Source organism: Pongo pygmaeus, chromosome 4, assembly GCF_028885625.2.
Source record: "Pongo pygmaeus isolate AG05252 chromosome 4, NHGRI_mPonPyg2-v2.0_pri, whole genome shotgun sequence".
Lineage (NCBI taxonomy): Eukaryota > Metazoa > Chordata > Mammalia > Primates > Hominidae > Pongo > Pongo pygmaeus.
Window position 1 is genome coordinate 115,709,004 of NC_072377.2, and position 14,863 is coordinate 115,723,866.

The following is a 14,863-nucleotide window of genomic DNA, read 5'->3' on the forward strand; positions in this document are numbered from 1 at the left end:
TGTGCTCTTTTTTTCTTCAAGCATTTCTTCCTTACCCTCTGTGTTCCTTCATGGAACAGATTCCCTAAGGCTCATGGCTTTTCCAGCATGACTAGGAAAAGTCAGTGTGTGTGATGTGTGATGTATGGATATGTCATTGCAACTCCTTCCTCAAGTCATACCCCATGCTCCTAAACACCCCTTGAATCCATCCAGTTCTCTCCCCCGGACCACTGCCCCAACCTCCTATCTGATCTCCCTGCTTTTTCTCATGCATTTCTCAAATACAGTCTGCACGGGATCCAGAGGGATGGTCTTATAAATAAATCGCATCATGTCCTTGTCCTGCTTTAAGAATCTTAGGATAAAATCCAAAACCCATAACAAGATCTACATGACGCTGCCTGGTCTGGGGCCTACCACTCTCTCCTGTGCCATCACTGACTTCACGTCTGTCTCCTTTGATCACTTTTCACTCTAGTGCACCACACTTCTAGTTTCTCATCAGCGTAGCTCAGGATATTGCCATGGCTCTTTCTTCTGCTCTGTAATGTTCTTTCCTCCTCCCCACCTTCTTCTCCATTACACATACGCATGTACACACACACGCACATGCATACACACACACACACACACATGCATACACACACACACACATGCATACACACACACACACACACACACACACACACACACCGGGTAACTCTTATTCTCAAGCCCCAGCTGCCACTAGACATCCCTTGGGAGGCATGGTCGGCCTTCCCCTTCAGTCCCTCCCACCTACAGTTGGTTCCTTCTGCCAAAATCTTCCTTTACCCCCTGCACTCCCCAGTTCATAACAGTCATCACTTATATATTTAATGGTCCTCCCTAATTAGATTTTAAGTCTGGGGCAGGACAAAGCATGTGTACCCAGACCTTAGGACCACATAGGCATATAAGACAGACTCAGTAAATGTTTATTGGATGAAACAATGGATCCGGAAGTACACCATGAAGTTTCAGAGTCTGACACACCTGGATTTAAGTGCCCCCTTTGTCATGTCCTGGAATTGTAACCTCGGGCTCATGATCTAACCTTGCTATGCTTTAGTTTTCTCATCTAGGATGATAATTGTATCTGTCTCTAGGTTGTTGTGAGAATTAAGGAACATAATGTATGTTAAGTAACTAATATCAACTAACTTAATAATAGTACTCTTATTTAGCCCTCCGTCCATTTCTTTTCACCCTTAATAAACATTAAGTGAATAAGAGAGTTAGCTCTGATGTTCCTTAATTCAGCTAGATCCCATGTTAGTTTATCACTGCTTAAAACTTCAGAACTGGAAGAATCCTTGAGCTCCATAAATGTATACTTACTAGCAAAACCCACATCTGTTGTGTCGTCGGCAGAGACTAAGTGCTGAGGAGTTGGGGAATTGGATGTAAGGGGTACTGCAGGGTAATGGCAAGGCTTTGAGTGTGATTCTGACCTTCAGAAAGTTTCCTAATAATTCAGTTAGGATTGTTATCAATATCTTCAAATGTGAAGATTAACAATGGTGTATATAAATTTTTGGTGCACGTTGACTTTCAATAAATTCTTTGTATTTTTGTGAGGAAGATAGTAATGAGGAGGGAGAGGAGAAAAATGATTGGAAAATAAAAAGAAAATACCTAATTGTCAAAAATGTTGTAAGGATTAGGGCTCATTTACATAAAATTATTAGTAGTCCTGTTCAACGGATAATAGCCATGACTACTATCAGATTTTTATTTACGACCATGCCTTCTTTCTCTTAACCATCCTACCTTCCTCCATGTCCTCTCAGATTTTGAGCCTAAAAGGCCTCATGTCTCTGCCCACTACAAATCTAGCCCAAACACACATTCTTTTGCAGAAAGGAAGTGGAGAGAACCAGATAGTATTTATTCCTCATTTGACTTGCCGCCTGATTTCCTTAGCCTATGTTCACGTTTTCTTAGGTAATTAGAGTTAGAAAAGACCTGAGACCTACAATCATTCAGAGCTCCTTATTTTACACATGAGCAGGCCGAGGTACAGAGAGATTGACCACCTTGGAGACATCATGCTGTAGTGGCCACAAGATGCTCTCTGACATACACAGACCTGAGTTTAAATACAGGCTTCATCAATTCCAAATTGTCTGACTTGAGGCAAGCCACTAAATCTTTCTGAGCTTCCCTGCTTCCCTCATTTATGAATTGGCACTAGTAGTTCCAAATGATAAGGCTACTAAAAGATTACATGAGTTTTTAAAAAGTTATATATGCATCTAAGAAGCAATTACAAAGGAATTAAAGTGGAAATAAGATTCTGTAAGTAAAGGGCCTGAGGGGGTGTCCACCGGCAGTTTATATATTTGTCTATATCTAGGGTCACAAAAGTAGCGAGTGACATGACCAGGGCTTGAACACACTTCCTGACTCCTAGTAGTCTCTACCTCATATCAGGTCACCCCTACTAAGCCCAGGACTGTGGATTATTTTATTTGCTGACCTTCCTGGGAATTTATTGAGTGCCCATCCTCACAGGCAGGAGTAAACCTCCAAGAATTGGCTGCCATTGATTGGATTCCATTCTTTAAGTAAATCATGCCCTCAAGCCACTGACTTCTTGGATTATAAAATGATTTTTAAACTCTGGGCTTAGTCCTTCAGGTACCCTCGAGGGGTTAGAAAGAACTATAAACCCCAAGATAGAAACATAAGGTAGTATTCCGTAAGTGCTGGGATGCTCTCCCTTTTGTTTGCCATTTAATCCCCACAGAAAGAATGATGATGCATGCATGATTCCATTCTGTTGCCATAGAGATGTACTTTAAGTTCTGAATTCTAGGTGATTGTGAAGCGCAGCCCAGAATTATTTTGCTGGTTCTGCCTTCAAAGAACTTCCCGTCCACAGGCAAGTGAGGAGCTGTTTCTTGACTTCTGTTGGAAAGCCATCTGCCACTTTGGGGGTCTCAGGTGGTACATGGCTCTGTCTTCTCATACTCCCTCAGCTACTGCTACCTGTAGCTGTTCCTACCTACAGTGGCCCCTGAGGACTTAAACAATTTTTTCTGACATATATTTAGTGGTACTGCTGGGAAATGGAATAAGATCTGGAAGTTTGTAAGCTGAGGGCAAGCCCAGGTCATCCTAAAAACCTCGCTAAGTTTATGGTTCTTTATTATTTCAGGTCAGAAAATTAATTGTTTTGGATCCAAAGAAACGGCTGACTACCTTTCAAGCTCTCCAGCATCCGTGGGTCACAGGTAAAGCAGCCAATTTTGTACACATGGATACCGCTCAAAAGAAGCTCCAAGAATTCAATGCCCGGCGTAAGCTTAAGGTAAGATAGCATATATTTTGTTTTGCTTTGTTTTGTTTTGTTTTCAAAAAATTTATTTCATCTTGATCTATCAATAATAGTTCTACTGTTCTTCATCTAATACTATTATCTATTTCTTAAGGCACCAGGGAAAATCCTGCTTTGAAACTCCAATAAGGCTGACACAAAGCTACTCAAGTTTTCTATACTCTCATAAGGAATACATGATTAATAAAGGGAAATTTGTTATAAGTTGATATTTACATACCAAATATATTATTGCTGCTTCTCATCTAATTAAAGTGTACTGCTTAAACAGCATTGTTCAGGAAAAACTGATATTTATTCAGAAAGTTGTTTTCTTTCAGAATATGTAAAACTTGGGCAATAATTTTTGAAACTATATTTACTAATATAGATAAATAATTACTTGACAAAAATTTAAAAATTTAAGTGATATAATAAATTACTTAACTAAATATATCATTTTATATAGTACCTATCAAATAGAGATTAGGAGCTTTTCTGTTACATAACTGTGTTTAGGACTAGCTATGTAAGTAGAGGATCTCAGAGAGCAGCTGGGGGTCAGAATTAGGGTCCTATGCAGCCATTGCTTACAGTCTGATACAGACTAAATAAATCTGAAAGGTTCCATGGTCAAATTAATTATAAATACTCCAAATTAATAGTATTGACTTCACCTAGGATTTCTCCAGCTAGTTTGATCACGGAACTCTTATATCCCCATGATGACATCCATATGGTAAAAACTACTAACATCCACAGAACTGGTGTTCCGTAAAACAAATACACTGGGAAACACAGATTAAAATTTTCAAAAATTGGTTAGCCACAGGTAAACACATGTATTCAGGCTTTCAGTTGTCCAGATGATTAAATACACTAATTTGTATTTAATTTGAAATAAAAGAGGTTTTACTGTTCATTCTCCAAATTTTCTTTTGGCAAACCATCTAGGAATAAGGTACTTTGAAAACTTTAACACTAACCTTTAGCAGAATCCCTAAAAGCAAAGCTGGGGTTGAGCTCTGATTTGGGGTGTTAAAGCAGAGGTAACACTTGACACTCTTCTGTTTCCAATCAGGCAGCGGTGAAGGCTGTGGTGGCCTCTTCCCGCCTGGGAAGTGCCAGCAGCAGCCATGGCAGCATCCAGGAGAGCCACAAGGCTAGCCGAGACCCTTCTCCAATTCAAGACAGCAACGAGGACATGAAAGCTATTCCAGAAGGAGAGAAAATTCAAGGCGATGGGGCCCAAACCGCAGTTAAGGGGGCACAGGCTGAGCTGATGAAGGTGCAAGCCTTAGAGAAAGTTAAAGGTGCAGATATAAATGCTGAAGAGGCCCCCAAAATGGTGCCCAAGGTAGTGGAGGATGGGATAAAGGTGGCTGACCTGGAACTAGAGGAGGGCCTAGCAGAGGAGAAGCTGAAGACTGTGGAGGAAGCAGCAGCTCCCAGAGAAGGGCAAGGAAGCTCTGTTGTGGGCTTTGAAGTTCCACAGCAAGATGTGATCCTGCCAGAGTACTAAACCAGCTTCCTTCAGATCTGGAAGCCAAACACCGGCATTTTATGTACTTTGTCCTTCAACAAGAAAGGTGTGGAAGCATGATATGTACTATAGTGATTCTGTTTTTGAGGTGCAAAAAAAATACATATATACCAGTTGGTAATTCTAACTTCAATGCATGTGACTGCTTTATGAAAATAATAGTGTCTTCTATGGCATGTAATGGATACCTAATACCAATGAGTTAAATTTTGCAAGTTAACACAACACTTAAAAGCATACATTTTCAGCAACCAGTGGCACATATTTGAAGTGAATAAGTAGCAAATTGTTTTTGCTTTGAAAACCTAGCCATCCTACATCCTTTGGATTTCTTCACAAGGCAGTAATTCCTTTGAGCTACTGCTTAGCTAATGCTAGGTAGTGCTAAAAAGACATGTTCCCATAACTTTTACAACATTTTACTTTTTATCATTGATGTGTTCAAACTGTTTAAAAAGAGATGCTTGTAGATGATAGTTGTACATATGTGCAAAAAAAATTCCCCTTGGAATGGTAAGAAATTGAAGTATCCTTAAAGGCCATGAAGCCATATGTCCCTAAAGCCTGTGTGGAGAATGCTTTATTTTATTCTTATTTATATACACTATATTAATAATAACCAAAATGTTCTAAGATTCTGCCATTTTACAACCCTGGAGGAAGTAATTTACAAACTCATGCTGAGTTCCATTCTTTCCTTCACCTGCTCTCCAATAAGATGACTTTCTGATAGATAAAGCTTAGGGTGTAATAAACAGGGAAGAAAAGAAGGTAAGACTGTACTTAAACTGATGAAGATAAGATTGATTCCTTTTCATTTTCCAGATAAAATTGTATTTACTCATGAATTTATACAACTTTACAGATAAGAACATTTTAATGGATAAACTCTATAATTACCAAGTTGCAAATATTTAGAAAAATCTATTTCACAGGTTAGTGCCAAAATGTCTTCATAGAGTAGGAATAATATTCCATTATAAGATTATTCATTATTGACTTTAATAGAGTAAGAAAACATTATTCTTTACCAAAGCTCTTTTTTTATCCAATTGATGGTTATCTACACATATCACTTGTAAACTAAAGTTATTTATGAAAAGCTAGTATGTCTTTTTCTCGTATTTGGAATGAAAGTACCCACATTTTACAATGTAGTGTTGAGAATGTGCCGGCCAATAAATTTAGCACAATGCAATTTATTTACCTTAAAAAACAAACAAAAACAAAAATAAAGAAAAATACTGATTTCAAATCAGTCTCTTAAAAAGCTGGAACATTAGACCTAATATTTTATTATGATTTTTCCCAGAATAAATTTAATTTCTCTTTGACTTTCATAGAAACACTTTCCCCTTATAGAAATCGCACTAAATATCTCCAATTTATTTCTAGTTTGAGTTGAAATGAATATTTTATCAGATTAATTATGTGTCATATTTTTGGTGGGTTTTCTCAATTTTAAAAAAGAATTCATTTTAAAAAATAATTATTTTCAGAGACCAAATAAAGACAATAAAAATGACTATCACATAAAAATCCTCATTAAAAAAGAGATCTTAAATTATGTTGGCTCTCCCTCAAAATTATTAAATTAGAAAACGAAATTAAAGCTCCAGTTTGTAGAGGCTGTTGGACCTCAGTAGACATTCTTCTTTTCAATCACAAATCTCCCTCTACTACTATTCTCATGGGAAGAAAACAAGGTAGGACTTCTTATCTTTCATAGTTTAAGAATCTGACAGGTCACTGATATGGAGCCCCTGAAGAAGCACATCATCTGGGCTCAGAAGATTATTTTTTGTTTTGTTTCATTTGTACTATCTAGTAGAGAGCACTTTTCTTATTCCCTCTTTCCTTCCTTCCTCATTTAATTATTCCCTCTCAGAATTCCCATGTTGTCCATTATAAGGGGCTTGCTATTTTTAACCTTTAAGAATGTCTTCTTTGTTAAGCATTAAGATTTCCATTTAAGAGGATCAATTTCCTGTTGTACTTTTTACCATGAAACTGAACACACACACACACACACACACACACACACACACACACACACACAGACACGCGTATATGTGTTGGAAGAGCAAAGAGAGGGAAGGGGGTCTTGTTAGAAAGTGGCACTTGGCAATTAGCTGAAAGATCAGAACAGTCATTCCTCCCTGCCCACCCCGGTATTGTTCCAAGGGCAGTTGTTACATTATTTCAACACTAGGATAGGGCTCACTGCATTGTTTGGCCCTGAGAACTATAGAAACAACGTTGCAAATACCATGGCCAATGTATATTTTAGAATTTACTCATTTAAATGAGTGCATAATACCATTCCTCCACGTGAGTACTCAAGAGTTGATAATTCCCTCTATCTTTTTAAACCTATAAACTACATTTTTAAAAAATTAATGGGAGTTTTAAATTTTGACTCATGTTAAAGATTAGATTCTGATAATGACTATATAGTGACTAATTTCATTGTTTCAGTAGGAAACAAACTTTCAAAAATGTTGGTCATTTCGGTCAAATTATTCAGAGATTTCATATACATACATCCTAAGTTAGGATAATTATGTTAACATTTTTGAAAGAACAGCCAATGTTTATATTGCTTGTTAAAATGGAATGTATTGTCTATCTCAAAGATTACTGAGCTAAATAATAGTAGACAAATAGAGATTTAATTTAACAAAATACTTCATAACATCACTCCTAATTGGCAATATAGTCACAAAGCAAAATAATTCAAATTTCAGCAAACAATAAATTACATTTTACATTTTAGAGCTAACACTTATCACATTACATTGTGGGTTTTTATTTTGAGATAAGTTCAGCTACATAGCATAAACTAGGTTTTGTTTTTTTTTTTATAACCATGAAGGACAGTCTTGAATTATTTCCCCCATTAACAAAGTCTAATTGGAATCCAGTATTTTTTCTCAAACTGTAATTTCACTTGTCCCAGGACACATAAATAGGTAAAAATTAGAATAATATGGTTGTAGAACTTAATTGTCCAGAACAAGTGCATTATATAAATATAATGCAAGCACATGTCATTTAAGATTTTCTATTAGTCACATTTTAAGAAAAATAGATGAAAGTATAGTATTTTTAATCCAAGTCATCCAAATTATCCTATCAATATATAGTCAATATTAAAATTTAATGAGATATTTTGAATTCTTTATTTTTATACTGTTTTCAAAATCAGGAGTGTATGTTAGGCCTTTGGTACATCAAGTGCTCAATAGTCACATGTGGCTAGTGGCTACCATATTAGACAGCACTAGTCTAGAGTACTTTTTATTTTAAGCAAAGTGACACTTGAAGTTCTATGCTTAGATTTAAGTGGCCTCAGTTTTCGCATTGAGGAGCTGGGTGGGAGGCCACAAAGAAAGTGTTTCAGAAATGTTACACACTGAGTAAAAGCTTATTGACCACTCCTGCCCATTCATTTACTTCAGAGAAATGATTCCTAACATGACTTCAAACAACGGGCATTACTAAATTATCTACTGACCAATCCCTCTGATTCCTGATGGGCCCTGGAGTCTTGACTACAGCCTAGAGTCTCCTGAGTACTGCCATGATGCCAATAGCATTCTTGCTTACCAAAATCTACTCTCAGCCAACCATGTGTCTTCATTCAGGAAGAACTGCACATAGAATCTGATTTTGAGGCCTGGATTAAGCTGCATGCCATCCTTGTATCACAGGCAATATGTCTTTCTGGAAATCTAATGAACCATACCAAATCTGCATGATGAAGATTGTGTAATGATGGTGATATCATGCCAGTTATCCTCAAAGTGGGAATATGACTAACGACTATTAGCTGGCATTTTTTAGATTTCCTTAGAAGGGTTTAATCAACACTGCCATTACACATGGATTTAACAAAAGACCTTTGAAAATTTTTTACATACTGATTTTAGAATAATCCTCAAGGTTCTATAGTCATTTTTAGTGGAAGACTTAAAAAGAAAGGAACAATTTTTACTGTGACTTCAATTTCATAGTATTTTAAACATATTTTGTAATTCAGAATGTTTAGCAATCGCTATGTCCTGTTTCACATGCATGGTAACTGATGGTGGGTTGCCTACAGGCTGAAGATTTGGAGAGAGCCATTTTGTTTCATAAATCAGTTTTTATTGCACAGAAGCAGCTGGTTGTATTGCAAGTTGGAAGAAGAAAAGTAAATGCCAGAAAAGGCAAAGGATAAACTTAGTAAGCCATTTATTTTGTTTTAGAATTGTTTTTGCAAAGCAAATTTTTTTTAAAAAAAAAAACGTCAACAAAGTGAATCAGCACTAGCATTTTCTTGATGGTTGACTCAATGTATAATTAACAAATATACATAGCAGAGTCAATTAATCATAGTGCCATTATGTCACTTATTTGTCATTGCAAAGTATTCAGTCATGTTGTCTAGATTTACTTTAGATGGTGCAAAATTTCCAGATAGTAACCTATGTAAAAGGATTTGTAATTTCCTTGTAATTCCTGCCTATTAGTCCATATTCTAATTTCCTTATGTTCATCACTGATATGTTCCTGATCAGGGTCATTGCTAGTAGTTGAGCATTTACTGGTTGAACACTGTTTAATGGTTAGATGTTATGTGTGTCTGCATATGTTCCTGATCAGGGTCATTGCTAGTAGTTGAGCATTTACTGGTTGAACACTGTTTAATGGTTAGATGTTATGTGTGTCTGCATATGTTCCTGATCAGGGTCATTGCTAGTAGTTGAGCATTTACTGGTTGAACACTGTTTAATGGTTAGATGTCATGTGTGTCTGCATATGTTCCTGATCAGGGTCATTGCTAGTAGTTGAGCATTTACTGGTTGAACATTGTTTAATGGTTAGATGTTATGTATGTCTGCATTTAAAAAATTATGTACATGTTATTTCACTATTGGTATTACAATATTCATAACCACATGATAAACAGAAATGTACCCAATAATTTCCTATAAAATTTTTCAAAGTCCTTTTATTCCCTTGACACACTCAGGGTGAATTTTTGTCTCCTTGGCAAATAAGAAAAAAAAGGAGAGAGACCACTGGAGAGATATCAGCCAACCATCCACAGTAACCAAGTTCAGTTTTCCTCTTTCTATATTTTGACCAATATATTAAGAGCAAGTTTTGTCATTATTACTCCTTGTGGCTATTACCTGAGATCAGATAATATAGTCTCAGCTCATAAAGCTTGGCCATTTCTTTTTTTTTTTTTTTTTTTTTTTTTTTACAAATGAAAGTTATTAGCTTGGCCATTTCTATACTTATCTTGGAGAGCAATAACAAGCTTGATTAATTTATGTTTGGTTATTTAAAATTCCAACTTTCATAAATGCTCTGTGATGTACTCAAGACGATTGGGTTGTGTGATATTAACTTCCTTCAAGAACTCTGTCTGTTCCCTGTCGTCTGGCTCAGAGGTCCACCAGGGCAAAATAGAAGCCTTGCCGAGAAAGTGAACTGTCTTACTCCTTCGAAAGAATCAGATGTTGCTCTAGAGAAGACTCCAGGCATCTACCTGGTTGAGCTCAAGTGAGCCAAGTGGGAGAAAACCTCTTCTCATCCTCTGATTGAAAGTGATACAATTTGAATATTGGTATATTGTCATTGGTCAGTAATGGAAAAATGAGATTCCACCGATGGGTTACTCTTTTCGTGTCTTGGTTTGCTATGCCTTATCCCAGATCAGTGTTTTGTTCCATCCCTATGGCCATCTCTAAAGCCCTGACAGGAGCATCCCAGACTGGAGAAATGCAGGGTATCTGTGGCCCAGAATTTCGTTTGATACTCTAAACAGCAATGCGAAGACTGCAAAATCACACTATTCTAAACAGTTGTTTTCAGCTCATTTTGAAGATTGACCTGGAAAACATATAGATATAGAATATATACATTTAATCTTTGCTTGTGATTCATTGTGTCAAAAATGACATTTAATTTTCACTCTGATTAATCTTTATTTTCCATTTAAAAGATTATTTCAGGCTACTTAAATACAAGACTTACATTCTAATTTTTGAAAGCTGTTGTTTTCCCTGAGCTCTCTCTCAACTCTGACAGTTTGTGAATGATAAAAATTTACTAGGTTTGTCCTTTCCATGATAGATGTAGAGCAGTTCATCTGTTTTGTAAAGGTACAGTTAAGTATAACTATAGGCTGGGCATGATGGCTCATGCCTGTAATCCCAATACTTTGGGAGGCCGAGGTTGGCAGATGACCTGAGGTCAGGAGTTTGAGACCAGCCTGGCCAATGTGGTGAAACTCCTAATACAAAAATTAGCCGGGCGTGGTGGCACGCACCTGTAATCTCAGCTACTCAGGAGGCTGAGGCAAGAGAATCTCTTGAACCCAGGAGGCAGAGGTTGCAGTGAGCCAAGATCACGCCACTGCACTCCAGCCTTGGCAACAAGAGTGAAACTCCGTCAAAAAAATATATATATGACTATAAATTGAAAACTATCATCTCATACTGCTTCCTTTTAACCTGACCTATTTTATATGCCTACAATACAGTTAATATGCAGCAGCGTAGAGAAAAAATGGCATATTCATAATTTGTAATTTTGTTTTTCTGTTTATGGCACCCTTAAGTCTCAGTAATATTTTAAAAGTCCTCTATAAGCCAAAAGAACGTTGTAACATGTCCATTGATTAAGGAGTTAGGCCTAAACATTGTAATAGTAGTCCATTCCATGTCCAACAGATGTTGCTGTGTTTCCTTCAACATTTTTAAATGTCTTATGAGTTTAGTGAGTGGATACAGCCGAGTTGGGGTTGAGGCGATTTCTTATGCCCAATGAACTAAAGGTATCAGTAAAAGAGAATATTAGTAAACAAATTAGTTATTTATGCTCTTACTTGAATGTCAGTCATTCATTTTATCTCTCGTCTTTGAGATACACACATTAAAACTTACGTGCGTATTTTTTTAAAGAGTAATTTCCACGTAATTCCCCAAGAACTGAACTCAAATCTCCAAAAAAGTTTTCAGAACTCAAGCAACCTATGATTCACAGAGCAAATCTACCAAAGCCCCATTTTTATTGGAACACAGGCATGCTCACTTATGTACATATTGTTTGTGGCTGCTTTTATGTTGCCAAGGCGGAGTTGAGTACTTTCAACAGAGACCATATGGACTGCAAAGCCTAAAATGTTTATCTGGCTCCTTACAGTAAAACAATGACCCTGGGTTTTCATGGCACCCCAATGCCTTTTTGGTGACCTGCAGGAATTCAGATTCCTATATTCCAGTTTTTTTTTTTTTTTTTTTTTTTATCCTTAGCTTAAGGTTCTTATTCCCATTTGCTTCTGAGGAAGTTAGGAAAATTTTGTTTTATGTTGCAGATGCTCTCACAACAATAATTGTGCTGGAGATACAACTTAGTGAAATTTTCCTACAGAACTAAAAACTCAAAATTGCATCACTCCTGAAGAAAAGAAATTTAGAGTATGAATTAGGTTGGTTGAGAGTAGAATTAAAAAGATTTCTAGCACTTTGAGCATGTTTTAGAAATTTGATCCTTACATTTAAAATTATGTAAATGACATCTTTCACTGGCATTTGCTCACATTTAAGTCAATCTACAGCTGTTACTTACTAAGCTAAGAAATGAGAAGATCCCTTTGGTTCTGAATCTCTCATAATATTCTGAAGTAATTTATATCAATTGAATTTTCATTAATCATTTTAGGAAATATGTTTTATTTTGTGGCATTATATGACAATGACTTTCTCATCAATAGCTCAGGGAATACGCAAACAGCCAGCTCTTTTATGTAAGAAAGCCATTTTCTAATCCCCACGCTTTCCTGAGTGTTACATATTTCATTTCTTTGAAAAGAGAGGGCCTTGAGTAAATGCTTTCCTTTGCCTTCCTTACGTATTTAGAAATCCAAGAAGGGCCCTTGTCTTAGTCTATTTCTGTCACAGAGAAATTGTTCATTCCAAAATATCCACCTTAAGGGAAGCTAGTGATGGAGATATGGAGAAAAACATAGGTATTCACGACCTTTGTGTTTCCGTTTGACTTTCAACATCTGTAACCAAAAGGTCACAAATGAAATATTTAGTAGAAAATGCAATATCAACTTATTAGGAGTACCTAAAATTATAACTCTAAATAATATACAGCAATATTATTGCTCTATTATTACAGCAATCAATAATATAGCCACTAGGATACACCCGCTGTAGAACTCAGAACAAAAGATATCAATCATCTGTCAGTCCGCATCGTTGTGTGTAGCAGAGACTTTACTGGAATGAGAGAGGGGAAAGATAACAAAATGTAGATTAAGATTCCACATTCTCCCCTGCTCATCTTCTTGATTGCTTAGTTTGAAGACAATCATTGATGGACAAATACTTTAGAAATGAATAAAGTCAATAGCTAATGTTTCTCCCAGAAACTAAACAACATAGTTTAGGGGATATTAGGCCTACATCCTAATCACACTTTAAGGAAGTGATTTTCTAATTTTGAAGCTTCCCAGGAGCAGCCCACTCCAGGAACCATTTTCCCAGTAAACTTTCACTGAGAAACTATTATATGCCATGGAGGAGTCAAAGATGAATTAAATCCAGTGCTATCCTCCAGGAGTGAGCTTTGTAGTTGGAGAGAAAAGCCAACCTTACAGATACAACCTGTACATATATAACCTATGCTGCATTTAGGCAGATGATAAGCCCTAGGAATGGAAAGAGGGAAAAGCTCCCTTTTGCCAGGAATGGTGAAGGAAAGCTTTATGGGAACACAGGCTCTATGTGAAAGATGGGTGAATCTTTGCAGGTAGGGAAGAAGTAGCGGGTATGTCTGGCTGAGAACCGGCCTGATCATAGAGTGGAAAAGTGAAAGGCAGAGGTGAAGGAAGAATACTAAATGTGAAAGGCTGAAATACACAGGGAAGTGTTGCCAGTGTACAGCAGAATCTCATCTTGTGCACAATTGAGTTAGACTTCCTTGCTCCTTCCTTATTCTGGGTAGGTACATGTGCAGCCTTTCCTCAGAGCATCTAGCCTGACATACTTGGCTCATCTGCTGTGCTTCTAAGCCAAATAAAAATCATCAAACACATCGAAGATATTTTTGGGAGTCACCAGGTTAAAGCAAAGCCTCAGTCACTGAAAGCAAAAACTGAATTGGCCAGGTCTCCACTGACACAACAGAGTAAATGACAGTATGACAGATAATTTCAAGTTTTGCAAGACTCCAATTTCTGAAAAATGTCTCGTGACTCCAAAAAATCACGTACTTGCTAAAATGTTGCCAGTGGAGGACCGAATCAAGGTTATTGCTGACATCATTTTTTCAACCTTTTCAGTTATTTGACCTGAATAGGCAATCCCCCAGGATTTCTGATTGAATTCTACCTGAAAGTTTAGATTTCAAAAGACAACCTGTAGGAAGCTAAGTCTCAGACAACAAAATTTAAAAGCATCAGAACTTGTTTCTCCAAACATCAACCTGCTCCTGTCAAGTCCTTTTTCATCTCTCCCTTTTGTCCCTTTACATACTCTTTTGTAAGCTCCTTTTGATATCATTTATTGCAGGCAGTATTTTTACATCCATCTTCAAGAAACTTGGGAGACATTTAGACATTTAGTATGTGTACTTTTAGTTGTCTTGCCTCTTTATTTCAGATAATGCCTGTGATTAGTGAATGGCGGCATTATTCCTGAAGACAAATAAAATGAAAGAAGATAGGGACCAAGACTGACTGGCATTTGAATGATGGAAGAGAAGCTAAGAAGTAGAATTACTGTGAGGTTACAGAAATCATAAGTTAGCAGACACTGAGAAAGGAAAACTTCCTACTTGGGCTTTTCAGGCTTATGTGACATTATCTGGATGTGTTTTCTAGTCTTTCCTAAAGGAGAAATTTTTATTCCTGGGTTGCTGAAAGCTTTCTGGACTAAAAGGATATAAGCAGCTCGATAGCAGCATAGAGGATTAGATTAATGGAACAGCAC

General features: G+C 36.8%; 1 protein-coding gene across 2 annotated transcripts in view; it reads left to right on the top strand.

The window, feature by feature from the left end:
• CAMK4 (calcium/calmodulin dependent protein kinase IV) overlaps positions 1–14,101 on the top strand; it is a 262,172-nt gene extending 248,071 nt beyond the window's left edge. For both annotated transcript variants that reach the window (XM_054488028.2, XM_063665128.1), the window contains 2 exons: positions 3,164–3,316; positions 4,404–14,101. In XM_054488028.2, coding sequence (XP_054344003.1) covers positions 3,164–3,316; positions 4,404–4,844 — 594 coding nt within the window. In that variant the 3' untranslated portion in view covers positions 4,845–14,101. The remainder of the gene's footprint in view (positions 1–3,163; positions 3,317–4,403) is intronic.
• Positions 14,102–14,863: the final 762 nt, after the last annotated feature.